Below are 17816 nucleotides of genomic sequence, written 5' to 3'. Positions count from 1 at the left end.
CATAAGGTTTACCAATAGACACCTAAGATGTCACTGTAAAACACTTTAAAGCTTTGTCACAGTAAACTTCAATTTGGACAGGTAATCGCAGTAAGCAAATTTAAACCCAATATTCAAAATGACAAGGTTATAATTAGGTACGAGTTCAATTTGTTATGACTTATGATAAACATTAAGATTAAACTGACAAACAACGTCAAACTCGTAGCGGAAAAAATAATCGCCCAAGTATTAACCAGCCAGTATTAATACCCCTAAATACTGAAAAAGGTAAACAACCTCTAGCAATGCGATATACACAATGTTGTATTACGAGTACAATAGAATAGGCACGTAAAAAATAACTAATAATACTAATTTAAATAAAAATATTACCCCCATCAAGATATAGCTCAATCGATTCTACTCTGGATTCTGAACAAACTGTTTTCAGGTTTTTAGTGTTAAGTGAAACACGGTGTATATATATATATATATACTCTGTCAAACAAGTCTGTCAGTAAATAAGAACAAAGAAAACTATAGGTATCCTTTTCTCTAGCACCCTAAAGAAAAGGATGCATATAGTTTTCTTTGTTCTTATTTACTGACAGACTTGTTTGACAGAGTATATATACACGACTAAATACAGCGTTTCAAAAAAGAGTAGAAATTAACGTGTCATCCTTTTCTTACCAATATGTGTGACAACGAGACGACACGACGATGCTGCCACTTTTTAACCCATTCATTGCCGACTTCCACATCCCCATTACAATTAACATGTATCGTGACGCCATATCTTGACGACCGGTCTGGCTCAGTCGGTAGTGACCCTGCCTGCTAAACCGCGGTCCTGGGTTCGAAACCCGGTAAGGGCATTTATTAGTGTGATGAGCACAGATATTTCCTGAGTCATGGATGTTTTCTATATGTATTTATATAATTATGTATATCGTCGCTTAGCACCCATAGTACAAGATTTGCTTAGTTTGGGGCTAAGTTGATCTGTGTAAGGTGTCCTCAATATATCGCGTCTTCGGCAATGAATGGGTTAATTTCTACTCTTTATTGCCAGCCTGTATAGCTGGGAAATAGTAGATGTGGAACATTTTTTTTATCATAGCAACACTTAGGGTCCCCCCACATTTAGCGTCTCTCGAGCGTAGCGTCGGGCCAAATGTATGGGCAAATCCTGACGCCGCGTCAACGTCGCGTCAACGCGGCGTCTTTTTCCATACAGTTGGCCCGACGCTAAGCTCGCTAGACGCTAGATGTGGGGGGACCCTTACTTTTCTCATACAGAATTGTCACAATAGTTGCCATATGCAAACAAATTTAGATAGATGGTAGCGCTACTATCATTTTCTACGTACTCTTTTGTCAGGCTGTATCGTTACGTTACGAATCATCTTTTAAAAAATAAATAGAATAATCGAATGAATGACTGTGATTTAAGTATTTTACTAAATTACTTATACCATTATTTCGATATATGGCGTGGATAAGAAATTAAGAACGAGGTATTTGGAGTATTTGGACAAAAAAGTATTTTCTCAAAATTCGTTGAAAATCTGGCCTTAATATACGTTGCTCATCTTGTAATAGCTGTCGTTCTATTATAATTTACTTAGGTACTAGTTATAAGTATCTAAAAATCTATTTTTTATATTCTTGTGGTATGAAAAACTTTCCTATAGATATCACAGTTACCGTTATATTGACATCTATTTAAATGCTGTTTTGTATTATAGAATAATTCGTACCTAGCCCTAATTCAATCGTGATTTCGTTGCTGAGCATCCACAAAACAATTCAGTTTCTACCTATGTGACTTGTCGAGATTTGTTTAGCTAACTGTACATAAATTTGTATAAATTTGATTGCGTGTCAAAAACAGTCAATAAATAGTAAAATTGTCGAAAGGATGCACAAAATAAAACTTCAATTGTTATATTTGACATTTAAGTGCATTTTTATAATCTTTTGTTATAATGTGAAATGTGAATTAAAATTACAGATTTATCTTTTAAACTGTCGGTGATTTTAGGCAAATTATGACAATGAGTCAGACTGTCAGTAATACACACAGGATGATATTACACCAATCAGAAAAATTGGAGCAGTATTTGAGAAAGATACATTAAAAATTTTGACAGTTGGAAGCACTGTCATTGTCTCTCGTCATTGGTCAAGCGCATTTATCAATGTTGCCAGTTAAGACTTGTAAAATTACAAAAGAGGGCCTAGGTCACAAGATCGTATAGCTGACGAAAAAAGTATTGTATGTAATATTAAGAATATTGTAAATAATAAATTTTATATGTGAGACGAAGGGAAAAGGCTGCAATGTAATTTATAATTTAAATATTGTTTTGTACAAAACATTTGTAAAATATTATGAACCAAGAAGAAAATAAAATAATGAATGTATCAAGTTTGTTTTATTTCATCAACACACCACATAAATTTAATACTAGGTACTGCACAAGACACATCACAATTTTTATAAAACGGTACCACTTCGACAAACAAAGTTTCTTTGTTTTTCAAGATAATCTCCAAAATAACTGATCGCGAGATATTGTTTTCTAGTTCTATACGCGTATTTCCTGGAAATAGTAAATATTTTATATTTATAACTCATTTTTTTAATTACTATTATTTATCTATTGTCTTGGTGGCTCAGTTGGCAGAGCGCTGGAGTATCGATCCAGAGGCCGTGAGTTCAAGTCTCACCCAAGGCACACATTTTCCACTTTTAAATTTATTCTAAGCCTAGTGGCATAGATTGCAGACGTTTCTGCTAATCAGAAGTTAAAAATTTACTATTATTTATTTAATACAATCATATTGTTGAAGCAAAAAAAAAATGGACTTAAAATATCTCTCATGATGTTTAGATTCTAATTAAGTAATTCTTGAAGATATTTAAGAAAATTAGACTTTTAAAAAATTACGACCCTGCCGTTTGGGATCGACAATTTCGACAAATAGATAGGTATATTAGGTACTACTTATGGATGCCCACTCACCTTGGAATTGTCTTTTCCATATTTCATGTGCTTTCTTCGGAAGTTCCTCATTTTTGACCAGTATCGATTCGAGCCTGAAGCTGAAACAAAATAATACCGCCACTACCAATATTACAAATTAAGTCTTGAATTTTCATATTTACTAAGAAATGTGATTAGGGTTACAGAATCCAGTCTGGTAAAAAAGAGTAGAATTAATAATGGTGCTATCACCACCGACTATGTAAACTGTTTCGCATGTGGCAACTATTTGAGACACTTTTGTATGAAAACAGTAAGTGTTGCTATGATAAAAAAATTGTTCCCTTTATACTCTTTTTGAAAAGCTGCAAATGATTCAGAAATATACATCAAAGTCAATGTAAAATTTGTACGAAATGAAACGTCGTACTAACTCAAACAAAATCTATTAACAATACAATACAATACTGAGTGTATTTACAAACATAACAAACACAATCACTAAGAATTTCTCCTATTAGTCTTCCCCATTAAATTGACGAACTGGCTGAATGGGAACTTCCCGCGCCGCGTATGTTTTTTACCTGGCAACACTTCAGTGTCATCTGCCACAGAGTAATCATTTTTCGAAGTAACGTCCTCAGAGTAGTCGCTTTCGTGCTCCTGATCATATTTTCTGGAGCAATCCGGTCTGACGCGGTCGCGGCTGGCGCTTCGGTAGCGGGGTTCAGTTACTGCTGCACCGAATTTATTGGTTTCCTACGGAATTTAAAGTAAATTTAATTCTGTAGTCCAATCCAGAACCAATATCTGTAACATAGATATTCCCTCAAAACGCATAATGAAGGACATATTTAATTATTGACCTAATGGTCACTTCAACATATCATCAAATGGTCAGCGTAAAACCAAAGCAGGTGTTGCGCGAAGGTTCATTGCACGTCGATAACTGAAGAGTATTAGAATACGAGTATCAGAAATGCATCACAAACATGATGAGTAGGCTCAGGCAGCGGGAGAGCTCTGCTGCCCACCTAAGCTGAAAAGCGCTATCTCAAATGAAAATCCATAGCTAACTTATACTTAAGTATAACACTAAGTTCTCGCGCTTTGTACACATATTTAAAGTCACATAAAGGTCGAACGCGACGCGATTAATTAATATTACTTGTTAGCCAGGCCAGTGCAACCTGGCCGAAACGTTGGAAAAAAAGGTGAAATAATATTAATTAATCGCGTTCGACCTGTATGTGACTTTAAAATATGTTATACTTAAGTATCTATCTGACAGTTCAATTTTCAAAATCATTTGGTTTTGAGGTAGCGCCATTCGGCTTAGCAAGGCACTCTGGCAGTGTCAACTATTTTCTACCTAGCTTGTCGCCTTTGACAGAGACTGGATACGGGACGGAATAGTAGGTACCTATACTAGGGATGCATTTGTCCAACCAGTGTGGGGTCTAAGAAATAATGATAAAGAGGTTCTTTAACCAGTCCTGCAGCTGCAGAAAACGGTACGTACCCTCGACTGCTGGCACATTAGCGTCTCGTAGAAGAACTTGTCAGCCCGACCTTCGGCCTTCGGTCGAACCTTCAACGACGGCTCGTCTTCAGAGCTCTCAGATGAGCGCAACTGGGGACAGTCCTGCGCTGGATGTTTTCTTACGCGTGCGCTAGAAGAAACAGGGTTTTATTTGAGGATATGGTCAATTTGGGCGGTCAAGCAAATCATGTCACTAAAAAAAATCTAAATTATATGTCAAACGTTCTTATTAAATAAAAGTAGTGTCTACACTAAATCTTGGTATTAGTTGTCAAAGTGTACCCCAAGCTCTCATGAGCCGTCGCAAATGCCGGGATAGCGTAAGGAGGATGACGAACAGTAGTCTTCAATGTATGAAAAATATAAATAAATATTGGGGACACCTTACACAGATCAACTTAGTTCCAAACTAAGCAAAGCTTGTACTATGGGTGCTAAGCGACGATATACATACTTAAATAGATAAATACATAGAAAACATCCATTACTCAGGAACAAATATCTGTGCTCATCACACAAATATCACTTATATGCTTCATTCAACACGTGGTAGTGGTAGGTATACAAATACAATGAGGACATGTAGTGCGAAAAAGCGCGGTTTTTTTTTTCTATGGACGATAAACTTTCGTCCATACTATATTATTTTTTAAGTGTTATCATTTGTCAATCATTCTGCCAACGTTAAGGTTTAGGAAAACATTTGGCCGGTGATCCCTGGTCACAAGATTTGATAGACCGTCTTTATGTGAGGTGGTAAATATGTGTGACGGTAATGGCCGTAAATATGTGTGGTGGTAATAAATCAGTCTATAATCAGCTGAGGTGGCTTCATTGTGTGATCCCTAGTAATTAACATGGCGCAGTCGGTAGGATACGAATCTACGCTCCAAAGGGAATCTGATTTCCAATCAAATAATCAGCTGAAACCACATTTCACTGTGTGTTCCACTTTAAAATGGCTGAAGTAGTGGACTAACTAAGGGCAAAAATGTATCTGAGGTACTGCCGCAAATATATAACCTTGGGAATTTCGAGCACCTTTTCCTTTTACTAAATTAATAAAAAATTAGGGTTTGGTGGTCAGAGCCCTGATGCAGGTGCTAGCCGAGGTTCATGACCCGCGCCTCAAGTCCAGGGAGACGCTAAAATCGATCTTCATCAAATCCAAAGGGCACCAAATTCGTCAAAAAAGTCCAGATTCAGCTCAGCTATAGTCTGCTATTTCAAAGAAACCTTGCTATAGTTAACATATAAATGCTGTCAAAATCAGCAGTTACAGGTCTTACCTCCGCTTGCCTTCCAGACCAACAACAGGGGCGATCGTGGGTCGCGGGGAGAGGGGGGCGACGGGGGGCTGGTCTCCACCAGGAGCCTGTGAACAAGGGGAGTTCATAAAATAAATAAATAAATATTATAAGACATTCTTACACAGATTGACTGAGGCCCACGGTCAGCTCAAGAAGGCTTGTGCTGTGGGTACTCAGACAACGATATACGTTTATGTTATTTTAATGTTTCTCAAATGTCAATTTTGATGATATCTGACTGACACCTTAGAAGTATTTGATTTCTTGACTCCACAGTCAAACTTATAACCAAGTTTTGTGGAGCACTGTATATTTATACAATTGTTACCTTTTATTATAATAATTAATAATAAATAATTAATTAATTAATAATATATAAATACTTATATACATAGAAAACATCCATGACTCAGGAACAAATATCTGTGCTCATCACACAAATAAATGCCCTTACCGGGATTCGAACCCGGGACCGCGGCTTAGCAGGCAGGGTCACTACGCGCTAGGCCAGACCGGTCGTCGGTAGTAAAGCCCAAAGATGATGATTTCACTTACTTTAACCCCCGTATGGAAGTAGCAATGCGTGATCCGCTGTATATCAGCCCAGGCCACGATATACTTCGCCATGGATAGCGGGATCTTCGGCAGGAAGTTGGAGTGGAACTTCCCTTGGCAGTAGATGGTGATCACGTCGGTGTCCTTAATCTCGAAGATTATGCGGAACATTGTGCCTGTCGAAAAATATGGAGGTAAATCTTACAGCCTGTCAATAACCAAAAATTAAAATTTTGAAAAAAAAAAACCCCGAACGCGACGTAGTGGACCGATTTTCATGAAACATGGCTAAGAACCCTCCCGTCTAACTCAGTTTTCAGACAAAAAAAAACTAAATCTAAATCGGTTCATCCGTTCGGGAGCTACGATGCCACAGACATACACACACACAGACAGACAGACAAACAGAGAGACAGACAGATACGTCAAACTTATAATACCCCGTCGTTTTTGCGTCGGGGGATAAAAAAAGAGTAATAAATTATAGAACTAGTTTTTTATCATAGCAACACTCACTGTCTTCATACAAAAGTATTAATAAAATAATTGCAGAATCATAGCGCAACTCTATTACTGAGCCGTTTAGAGATTTAGTTAAATTGGTCGTTCAATACAAACGCTATGGATTTCCAATTTATCTAGATCCCCAAACTTACGAAAACTCACGGTGAATAACTGAATACACACGAGCTACTTGCCACAACTCTGTGACCAATATGATAATGACCTTGGAATAAAAATATGCTCTACAGCTTGTCAAAAAGAGTTGAAATGGGACTATTTTTTTATCATAGCAACACTTAACTGTTCTCATACAAAAGTGTCTAAACGGTTTACATGGACGGTGGCGCCCGCCGTATCTTCTACTCTTTTTTTGCCAGGCCGGCTATACTCTAAAGTATACTGACCAGGCACAAACATGTTGTAATTGGTGTCATAGTTCCCGCTGCCTATCCAAAGCCCGTTCTTCCGAGACAGCGATATGATGTTGTCTCTGTGGAACCGCACGTCGAAGTGAAGAACGACGTCCCGCGGCTCCTCCCCCTCTTGAGCGCACAAGTTCACTGACATTCTGAAAACAATGCCGAAATGAGAAATATAACGCCTAAGATAATTAATTATGCTACCTAGGTAATATCACTGTAATAGCATGAATGGCATATATCACCACTGTTTGCGTAAGCTTTTTTTCTTGGACTTAAAAAAAAGGTTCACTACAATAATTGTTCACAATAACGTGAGATTTATTTCACAGAGAACATCAATTAAATAGGCCGTGTCAGCCAATGGGCCAAATACCTATTACGTTAAACGATTTTGCCCACATTGGCCACCGCCATCTAGTTGTTGCCAATTGTACTAGATAGGAATAAAATCATCAACTTACTTTCTAGCATTTTTCTTAATTTTACCACCGATTTCTATTCTATCGCCAATTTTGAGGTCCTCAGGTATGTTTGCCGTAAAAACTGGCATTTTTCTTACTAGATATTGAAAAAATTCTTTAGCGCCTAGTAGTACAACCGACCAAGACCATTTACAAACTACACTTTAACAAATAATGCCCTAGCTTTTCCAAGTTAGGGCCGGTGGTCTTCCTGTCGCATTTTGAACTGAAAATTTAAGCATAGCAGCCAATATTTAAACGCTTGTACAATTTTCGTTTCTGATTATATGATCCAAAAACTTCGATGTTCTGTCACCTGCCAGACTGACAATAGCGCTGGCTAAATATTATTTCTGCTATTGAGCATAACCTTTTGCGTGGCAAAACTTAAAAACTTTTTGCAAAACAATTTTTGTAAAAGTTTTTAAAATTAGAGTTGGTACATGGCAACACTAGCTGTCAGTTTGACAGTTGTGATTGTGAGTATTGTGACAGTTATGCGTTTATCAGACGGACGACGGACTGATGACCGCATCTTATCATACATAACCTATTTGTACAATCTTCCAGTGTTTTTTATCAGTACGCAAGCTGCATACGCCGTTCAATCGGTCAAAACAAATAGTTTGAAGAACCCTCTTCACGCCAAAGGTAAGTTTGCCACGTATTGCATTGTTTATATTTAAGAAAAGTAGATCGTAAAATGTTGCAACATATTTCAGTGTTATGCGGATATTACTCTTTATTTTTATAACCTTGGTGTGTTGTTTTGAGTGTCGCTTAGTGCAGATATATTAACCGGCTAATAATAGTGCTAATTAGCCTAATTAATGGTAAGAAAGGTTATAATTTAACGAATACGTGTGACAACTGAGTTAATAAGGCTGGTAGTCCTCAAACTTGAAAGTAAGTTTTTAATACAAATGCTCCTCTATATTTCATGTATTATCTTTAATATGCTTCTGTCTATTTAACTACACTAATTGGCAGTAGCTTTTAAATTTTAATGCTTTTTCTAATGTATTCATAGTGTTGCATCAGTATTTTGTATTGCCACACTCAAACTTTTCTTTAATATAATACAGTTACATCATTATTATTTGCAATTACTATGTAATATCGAACCAACTGACTCATGACCATAAGCTCATTTTGTACTCATAATAGAACTTTAAGAATGTGTTAAGCATATATTTTTAGTATGTTTCGTATTCCTTGTATAGCAACAGTTTTAATCTATGAATCATGAAAATTTGCTGAAAATAAATGTGATATGTTTTAATAACTCTCAGCAATAGAAATGTGCATTATAGCATTATTTATTTGTTTACATATACTTACTTTAAATATTGATGATGCCACAAACACACTCTTACAATCTTTCAATAAATAATGTTAATTGCAGTTTCAAAATGGTGGTATCGGAAGAGCCTAACCAAGTGGCGGAGGGAGATGCGGCCAGCAAGAAGGCGGCGAAGAAGGCCGCTAAGGCTGCCGAGAAACAGCAGAAGAAGGCTGAATATAAGGTACATATATTTTACTTGTAACATCTCTTCAAAAGGATAGACAACTGTCAAAGATTAAAAAAAAAATCCCCTGTTGAAATGGTCATCATTAGAGATGGGCCGAATATTCGGTAAATATTCGGTATTCGGCATATTCAGCAAGTTTTTCAATGTTCGTATTCAGCCGAATAGTTCGGTTATATTGCCGAATATTTACCGAATAAACAAAGTAAATAAATAGCGTAAATTGTTTCGTAATTCTTGGGATAATGACATCCTATTTCAGGATTCTAAGGACCAAAGGGGTTAAAAATGCGTTAAATATAAGTATCTACAATAATTTTATGTAAAAAAGTAAAAATAACGTAGATTTAGAAACAAAAATCTAAATTTTCTTATACACTAAATTATAGGAACATTAAGAGCCTTAGTTAGTACCCATTACCAATCATTGAAAAGTTTTTAACTCTAAGCCAGGATTTAAAATATAGTGGAACCGAATATTCGGCCGAATGTTCGGTTCAGTACCAGCTGAACCGAATGTTCGGCCGAATATTCGTATTCGGCCCATCTCTAGTCATCATCATCACAAGGAGGGTTCCTTGCGTTGTCCCGGCTTTCACCATGGCTAATGGGAGCCTGGAGTCAGCTTTGACAACTAATACCAAGATTTGGCGTAGGCACTACTTTTACGAAAGCAACTGCCATCTGACCTTACCCGAAGGGTAACTAGGTCTTATTGGAGTTAGTCCGGTTTCCTCGCGATGTTTTTCTTCACTGAAAAGGGACTGGCAAATATCAAATAACATTTCGCACATAAGTTCAGAAAAACCTATTGGTACAAGCCGAGGTTGGAACCTGCAACCTCTGGATCGAAAGTTGCACGCTCTTACCGCTAGGCCACCAGCGCTCCTGTTGAAATGGTACTAATGGAAAAACATTGGGTGGTACATGAGTATACATTTAAAGACTGTATCGTTAAGTATGAAGACAACTTTGAGTCGGCGTATTTATTTGCTATTATATTTTTTTCTTATAACAAGCCATGGGCTTAATAAGGCATATAATAAGGTACACATTTTGGCCTAGAAACTCGACGTAAAGCATATGGTTTAGACAGTATTGACTTAAGCCTCCCGAGTACCAATTACGATTCCGGACAAATGCTACTAGAAAATTCACAAAGTGCGTAAAAGACGATACGATTGCGAAAAAAAATTGTATGGTGCGAACCTCAACAACACATGATCCACAAAGCAGAATATCTGGACATAGTCTAGCCACTGTTATTTAAAAAAAATATAGTTCAGGATCTGTGTATGGCGGCCATTTAGAGAATGTGGCATGGTGCTTACTCTAACTCCGACTTTGATGTCGAATTTGACTATCATACATTGTTTATATCGATCTGGTTTAAGCACTGTTCAAACACCATGAATGTCAATTAGACTTTGGCCTATGGCTAATTTTTTTATCTGTTTCTCTCATCCTGCTAGCATCAAAAATTTACGGCAATCTGGAACGTTGCTCAAAATTGCGTTTTTTTAAATTATATAAATTCGCCGCATTTATTCTACAAGTACCCAATTGGAAAAACCATGAAGAGGACTCTTAAAGAATATATTTTGGCAGCATATTAACCTTTGTTTGTTGAAATCGTACAAAGAGTCATTGAAATATTCTCAAATTAAGCCAGATAGGGGTTGTCCGAAATTTATTTGCTAGACCTTAATGAAAGTACCATAAAGTCCCTAAAATAAAAAAAATATCAGACCTTCTTATATCAAATAGTACTTATCAATACCTTAAGATCATACTCTCGGAACATAATAATACAAAATTATGCACATGTCAACATTTAGACGAGGTTTGTTTTGTCCTTATACTTAACGATACAGTCCTTAAATGGGTGAATCAACTTATTCTTGTCTGTTATTGCCATGGTTAGATGGTTACGGTCCCCTGAGTCACGCTGGTTTTATACAAAATTATGCTACTGAAATTATGCAAGCATGCATGTAGTCCATGTTTGTAGGTGGCAAATTAAGGAAAGGGCTTTTTAACACCAGAAAAATGCATGTTTGCATAGTTTAAGTAGCATAATTTTGCATAAAACCAGCGTGACTCAGGGGACCGTAACCATGGCAATAACAGGCAAGAAAAAGTTGATTCACCCAAATACAACTTGTTTTTTACTACACCAACTGGTAAAGGGTCCCTTGATTCTTCGAAATTTAATGACAAAAGTTGCATTTTCTCTTCTCTCGAGAATTATCTTTACGAGAATATTCTCCATACGAACGGCACCACTCTACAAGGGTGCAAAGTAATTTCATACAAACTTTTACTTGATGTCTTTTGCTTGATCTTTAAATTTAGAAGAAAAAAAAAGAATTTTTGTAGAACTTATGTGTGTTGCTAAGCCGGTCTGCCTGCTAAGCCGCGGTCCTGGGTTCGAATCCCGGTAAGGGCATTTATTTGTGTGATGAGCACAGATATTTGTTCCTGAGTCATGGATGTTTTCTATGTATATAAGTACTAGCTTTTACCCGCGGCTTCGCTCGCGTCAGAAAGAGACAAAAAATAGCCTATGTCACTCTCCATCCCTTCAACTATCTCCACTTAAAAAATCACGTCAATTCGTCGCTCCGTTTTGCCTTGAAAGACAGACAAACAAACAGACACACACTTTCCCATTTATAATATTAGTATGGATATCGTCAGCACCTTTGGGTGCTAAGCTTTGATCCCCAATATTTATTTATTTATTTTTATATTTTTAACCCCCGACGCAAACACGACGGGGTGTTATACGTTTGACGTGTGTGTCTGAGTGTGTGTCTGCCTGTCTGTCTGTTTGTCTGTCTGCCTGTGTGTGTCTGTCTCTGGCATCATAGCTCCCGAACGGATGAACCGATTTAGATTTAGTTTTTTTTGTCTGAAAGCTGAGTTAGTCGGGAGTGTTCTTAGCCACGTTTCATAAAAATCGGTCTACTTTGTCGCGGTCCGTTTCAAAATTTTAATTTTGTGGTTAGGTTATAGATTATTAACTACATATAATTGTCAATTTTCTTATTTTAGGCAGCCTCCGGCCAGCCCCAAGCGGAGTCTCAAGAAGTTGACGTCTCCGAAGGTCGATATGGAGTGATGAAGCTCATCCAGTCTACAGGGGAACACCGGGACAGGATCTACACCGATGTTAAAGATCTGAATGAGAAGATGGACGGCAAAAACGTCTGGGTTAGAGGTGAGACGAAATATTGTACTTTAAATACTTCATAAAAACTAGTCTCCTGATTCAATTCCAAGGGGACCTCGGGATCCTATAGTGCTCAAGCAAAACAGTAATTTTTCCACTTTTAAATTTATTCTATTGTCCCGAATTTGTAAGTTATGGAGATTAGAATTGTAAGTTCACATTTTTGACACATTTGTTTTGAAGTATGCTGCGATGTGGCTAAGACGTATAGTTTGCTAAATCTAACGATTAATTTAGAATTGGTTGAATCGATTAGGCCCTATGTACAAGACAAGGAGGCGCTTAAACAAATATACGATTTCTGTCAACTTACTGAAATGTCTTTTTAATCGAAATGGCAGACCCTGCCACAGCACTAGTCTGAAAATAAAAATGAATGATAAATGACATAATAAGTAAATCCTGCGTGATAAATTAATATCGTAAAATACTCACTAACAAAGATCCGCAAAAATGTAACATGTGTTAGATTATGTTTAAAGTCAAGCGAAATATTGTTTTTAAGTACTTGATTTTTTTAAATATTATTACAGGATTTTATTTAAAATTTCATTAGGTTGCGCGAGTTTACGTTTTGTGGACGCTGTCAAAAAGAGGTTCTTACAGCTCTGGGACAATAAGCTTAATATTACATGTGGTGACGGGTTAATAATCATACTTGGTTTGGTAATCAGAAGTGTCAGAACCCTCGGAGTGGCGTGGCAAGTTCATCGACGAGACCGGATTTGCGGCACTTGTTTACAAAAGGGAAAGAACACACCATAGGGAAACGTCGCAATCGGTTGCAAGCTTCCCTATGTCAGCTATGTGGCAAAATATGTCGCTCTCGCATAGGTCAGTAGGCCTAGCACATGATGGCCGCGGGAGTATGTCGCCGCGAGATAGATGCCACGTCTTCTTCTAACTGTATTAATGACATAAGGACGGGGGCCATCATGTGCTAGGCCTACTGTTTAGTCATCAAAACAGACCTATGAACAAAACAAAAAATAATAAATAAATAAATATATAAGTACTAGCTTTTACCCGCGGCTTCGCCCGCGTAATAAAAGTATTCATTAAGATTTTCATTTGGATCCGTAGGGACCGTAGGTTTCTCTGTAGGTATATTTATCTGCGATTATTTCGATTGCACGTAATACTTTTGCTTGCAATGATTGTAGAAATATTACACATCGACCACAGCGTAGGTAATTCTATATACGCTGGGGAAACCTTTATAAACATCCCACATAGCCCGTATTTCGGCACTATGATCGGTGGGTAAAAAGTACTTTTTTCTATTATCCCTTACAATTTTTTACATTTTGCTTATACTTATCGCAAACGTAATCTTCAAGCAAGCAAACAACGATCGTCTTAGAGCACATTGATTGTAAGAGACCGCCGACCAATTATCCGTATCCCTCTAACCCATATCCGTATCCGTATCCCTATCGCTATCGCTGTCGCTATCGCTATCCCTATAGCTACCCCTATCGCTATCCCTATCGCTTTCCCTATCGCTATCCCTATCGCTATCCCTATCCCTATTCCTATCCCTATCCCTATCCCTTATCAAGATGTTTAATGATATAACACTTTAAGTTCTCGCGCTTTGTACACATATTTAAAGTCACATACAGGTCGAACGCGATTAATTAACATTATTTTTACCTTTTTTCCCAACGTTTCGATTTAAAGTCACATACAGGTCGAACGCGATTAATTAACATTATTTTTACCTTTTTTCCCAACGTTTCGGCCAGGTTGCACTGGCCGTGGTCGCGGAAGACTGACGTCCCAGCAAAATGTCACCGGAGATGTAAACAACACAAAACTACCCGATATTAATTTATATAAATGTTCGGGGTAGACAAATAAATATAATCTACCCGCTTTTAGTTAATGTTTATTTCCCACCATGTTTATTTTAAAGGTAAAAATAATGTTAATTAATCGCGTTCGACCTGTATGTGACTTTAAATATATGTTTAATGATTTTTTATCAAGTGCTAAAATATAAAGTTTCATGGTTTTATCTTTTAAAATTAAGAAATACCATACAAACCTCTTTTTCAACCCCTTCATCCCTTTTTTTCGAAATAAAAAGTAGCCTATGTTCTGTCTCAGGGTCTAAAGATTGTCTGTTCCAAATTTCATCAAAATCGGTTGCGTGGTTTAAGCGGGAAAGCGTAACAGACAGACAGACAGAGTTACTTTCGCATTTATAATATTAAAGTAAGTATGGAGTATAGTATGGAGTATGGATGTAACCCTCATAATTTCGTTATTTTTTTATTGATTTGTAATTCTAAATTAACACATTCCAGCTCGTCTCCAAACTTCGCGAGCGAAAGGGAAACAATGCTTCGCTGTACTTCGACAAAACTCCAGCACTGTACAGTTGCTCGTCAGTGTCAATGAGGAGAAGAAGGTCAGCAAGCAACTAGTCAAGTTCACTGGCAAGTAAGTCCACTAAGCCCTGTAGCATGCGCGGATCCAGGCCAGGGGGGGGGGGGTCTTGACCCCCCTGGGCATGAATCCGCCCTTTCACTTTAGCTCATGTAACATTCGGCAAAAGACGAATTTTGCCGTTTTTTTTTATCAAAACTGTACATTTTTTTTTCATTCCAACCCCAACGTGTGATACATTGTTGGATAGGTATTTAAAAATGAATAAGGGTTTACTAAAATCGTTTTTTGATAATATTAATATTTTCGGAAATAATCGCTCCTAAAGGAAAAAAAAGTGTGTCCCCCCCCTCTAACTTTTGAACCATATGTTTAAAAAATACAAAAGTAGAACTTTATAAAGACTTTCTAGGAAAATTGTTTTGAACTTGATAGGTTCAGTAGTTTTTGAGAAAAATAGGGAAGACTATGGAACCCTACACTGAGCGTGGCTCGACACCGGTTTTTTTTCCAGCATAACGAAAGAGTCAATCGTGGACGTATACGCGACAGTAGCGAAGACAGCGGCCCCGGTAGCGGCGTGCAGCGTGCGCGGCGTGGAGCTGGCGGGTGTGCAGGTGTGGACGGTGGCGGCGGCGCGCGCGCAGCTGCCGCTGCAGGTTGAGGACGCGGCGAGGCCGGACACCGACGTGAGTGGGAAATGCTTTTTTATTTAACCCCCGACGCAAAAACGACGGGGTGTTATAAGTTTGACGTGTCTGTCTGTTTGTCTGTCGGTTTTTTTCAACTTGTGGCTCTTTTGTACATTACCGCAAGTTGAGCCCAAAGAAACTATCGATACTGAATAGAAATGGAATCGATTGGCATCATAAAAACATCACGTGGAAAAAAAAAATCATACAAATTGTATGGGAAAAGTTTTTCGTGATTTGTGAGTTTTCTAGCCGGAATTTTTTTTTGGTCCCATACAAGCTTTTGATCCTTGATAGGGATGGGTTCGATTGGCGTCGAAAAGAAAGTTTGTCAAAAATGCCCTTTTTCTCGCACCCTGTATGTTTTTTCCAAAATCTGTAAGTGGCATTTTTCATCAATTTGAAATCGATGGATGGTCTCCTTAGACCATTTTCTCGTAGAACTACGGGATCTCATAGCTGCCCTTACTGACCCGCTATCAAAATACATCCTGTGGGCACGAGAAGGGTTGGGGGAAGGTATGAAAGTTGAGTATCGCTCCGGAAACACCGCAGGCGACACTTAATACTACTTTTATTGACGTATTATCAGGTTTTTACAATTATAGACATACTGGCTTTTGCCCGCGGCTTCGCACGCGTTAGAAAGAGACAAAAGTAGCCTATGTCATTCTCCATCCCTTCAACTATCTCCACTTAAAAAAATCACGTCAATTCGTCGCTCCGTTTTTCCGTGAAAGAAGGACAAACAAACACACACACACACTTTCCCATTTATATTTTTGTTAGTCTGTTACATCCCTAGTCACATGGTAGTCGCTTTCGTGAAAACTAGTGCCTACGCCAAATCTTAGGATTAGTTGTCAAATGCGGACCCCAGGCTCTCATGAGCCATGATATGACATTTATTTCATTTTTAACACGCTTTTATTAGGTCGTCGTGTATGTAACTATGTATGTAATGGAATCTAAGGAAGCTAATTTAACCATCTTCCAGGAGTCGTAGCGTAATGAAAATTGGCAGCTATATGTAGTTCCGATGACAATACAATAATATGGTACTGTTGAGCTGATCTGATGATGGAGTCGGAAGATATGAACTGGAACTACATGATGGAACATCGTATCATAGCCGTTTTTGGGTTTCTTAGAAAAGTCTTGTAATGAACTTTGACTACAATTAGGTTTCAAGGTCTGATGATGAAGCCGAAAGATATGAACTGGAACTACATGATGGAACATCGTATCATAGCTGTTTTTGGGTTTCTTAGAAAAGTCTTGTAATGAACTTTGACTACGATTAGGTTTCAAGGTCTGATGATGGAGCCGGAAGATATGAACTGGAACTACATGATGGAACATCGTATCATAGCTGTTTTTGGGCTTCTTAGGAAAGTCTTGTAATGAACTTTGACTACAATTAGGTTTCAAGGTCTGATGATGGAGCCGGAAGATATGAGCTGGAACTACATGATGGAACATCGTATCATAGCTGTTTTTGGGCTTCTTAGAAAAGTCTTGTAATGAACTTTGACTACGATTAGGTTTCAAGGTCTGATGATGGAGCCGGAAGATATGAACTGGAACTACATGATGGAACATCGTACCATAGCTGTTTTTGGGCTTCTTAGAAAAGTCTTGTAATGAACTTTGACTACGATTAGGTTTCAAGGTCTGATGATGGAGCCGGAAGATATGAACTGGAACTACATGATGGAACATCGTATCATAGCTGTTTTTGGGCTTCTTAGAAAAGTCTTGTAATGAACTATGACTACGATTAGGTTTCAAGGCCTGATGATGGTGCCGGAAGATAAGAACAGAAAAAAAGGGGGGGGGGAGGCTCGAGGGGGAAGCATGAAAGAAAGATCAAACGTAGTATTTAGAATAAGTTGGGTTAGCGTTTTCTTGTGACCTTTAAGAGCAAACAAAGGGGGGCTCGGGGGGCGAAGCCCCCGCATGAAAGAAAGATCAACGTAGTATTTAAGATAAGTTGGGTTAGCGTTTTCTTGTGACCTTTAAGAGCAAACAAAGGGGGGCTCGGGGGGCGAAGCCCCCGCATAAAAGAAAGATAAACGTTGTATTTTAAATAAGTTAGGTTAGGGTTTTCTTGTTACCCTTAAGAGTAACGAAAAGGGGGGGCTCGGGGGGCGAAGCCCCCGCATAAAAGAAAGATTAACGTAGTTTTTAAAATAA

The 17816-nt window shown here is 37.9% G+C and overlaps 2 protein-coding genes and 1 non-coding gene across 4 annotated transcripts in view; 2 read left to right on the top strand and 1 right to left on the bottom strand.

The window, feature by feature from the left end:
• Nucleotides 1-2415: 2415 nt before the first annotated feature.
• On the bottom strand, nucleotides 2416-8046 carry LOC125238581. The gene is made up of 8 exons (XM_048145927.1): nucleotides 7771-8046; nucleotides 7292-7455; nucleotides 6384-6559; nucleotides 5808-5893; nucleotides 4498-4648; nucleotides 3560-3734; nucleotides 3015-3094; nucleotides 2416-2591 (listed from the first exon to the last, which is right to left on the bottom strand). The coding sequence occupies exons 1-8, from the start codon at nucleotides 7857-7859 to the stop codon at nucleotides 2577-2579; spliced, it is 936 nt and encodes a 311-aa protein (XP_048001884.1). The 5' UTR covers nucleotides 7860-8046; the 3' UTR covers nucleotides 2416-2576.
• Trnad-auc lies at nucleotides 2654-2726 on the top strand. The gene has a single exon. It is a non-coding gene; the product is annotated as a tRNA-Asp (tRNA).
• A 228-nt stretch (nucleotides 8047-8274) lies between the features above and the next one.
• Nucleotides 8275-17816, top strand: part of LOC125238580 (aspartate--tRNA ligase, cytoplasmic) — a 48888-nt gene continuing 39346 nt past the window's right edge. The window contains exons 1-5 of one of the 2 annotated variants that reach the window (XM_048145925.1): nucleotides 8275-8421; nucleotides 9176-9296; nucleotides 12357-12522; nucleotides 14847-14982; nucleotides 15443-15617. In XM_048145925.1, the coding sequence (XP_048001882.1) occupies nucleotides 9183-9296; nucleotides 12357-12522; nucleotides 14847-14982; nucleotides 15443-15617 (591 nt within the window). In that variant the 5' untranslated portion in view covers nucleotides 8275-8421; nucleotides 9176-9182. Of the gene's footprint in view, nucleotides 8422-8541; nucleotides 8677-9175; nucleotides 9297-12356; nucleotides 12523-14846; nucleotides 14983-15442; nucleotides 15618-17816 lie in introns of those variants that run through there. The other variant, XM_048145926.1, reaches the window with a different exon arrangement.

This window comes from Leguminivora glycinivorella, chromosome 24 (assembly GCF_023078275.1).
Source record: "Leguminivora glycinivorella isolate SPB_JAAS2020 chromosome 24, LegGlyc_1.1, whole genome shotgun sequence".
Classification (NCBI taxonomy): Eukaryota; Metazoa; Arthropoda; class Insecta; order Lepidoptera; family Tortricidae; genus Leguminivora; species Leguminivora glycinivorella.
The sequence above is the reverse complement of the archived record's forward strand: the minus strand, read 5'-3'. Positions and strand labels throughout refer to the sequence as shown.

Coding starts and splice junctions, on each gene's coding strand:
- LOC125238581 (XM_048145927.1), bottom strand. CDS start 7,859: ATGCCAGTTTTTACGGCAAACATACCTGAGGACCTCAAAATTGGCGAT. Junction 7,456..7,770: donor ATTAAGAAAAATGCTAGAAA/GTAAGTTGATGA, acceptor CATTGTTTTCAG/AATGTCAGTGAACTTGTGCG. Junction 5,894..6,383: donor ACTTCCATACGGGGGTTAAA/GTAAGTGAAATC, acceptor CCTTGTTCACAG/GCTCCTGGTGGAGACCAGCC.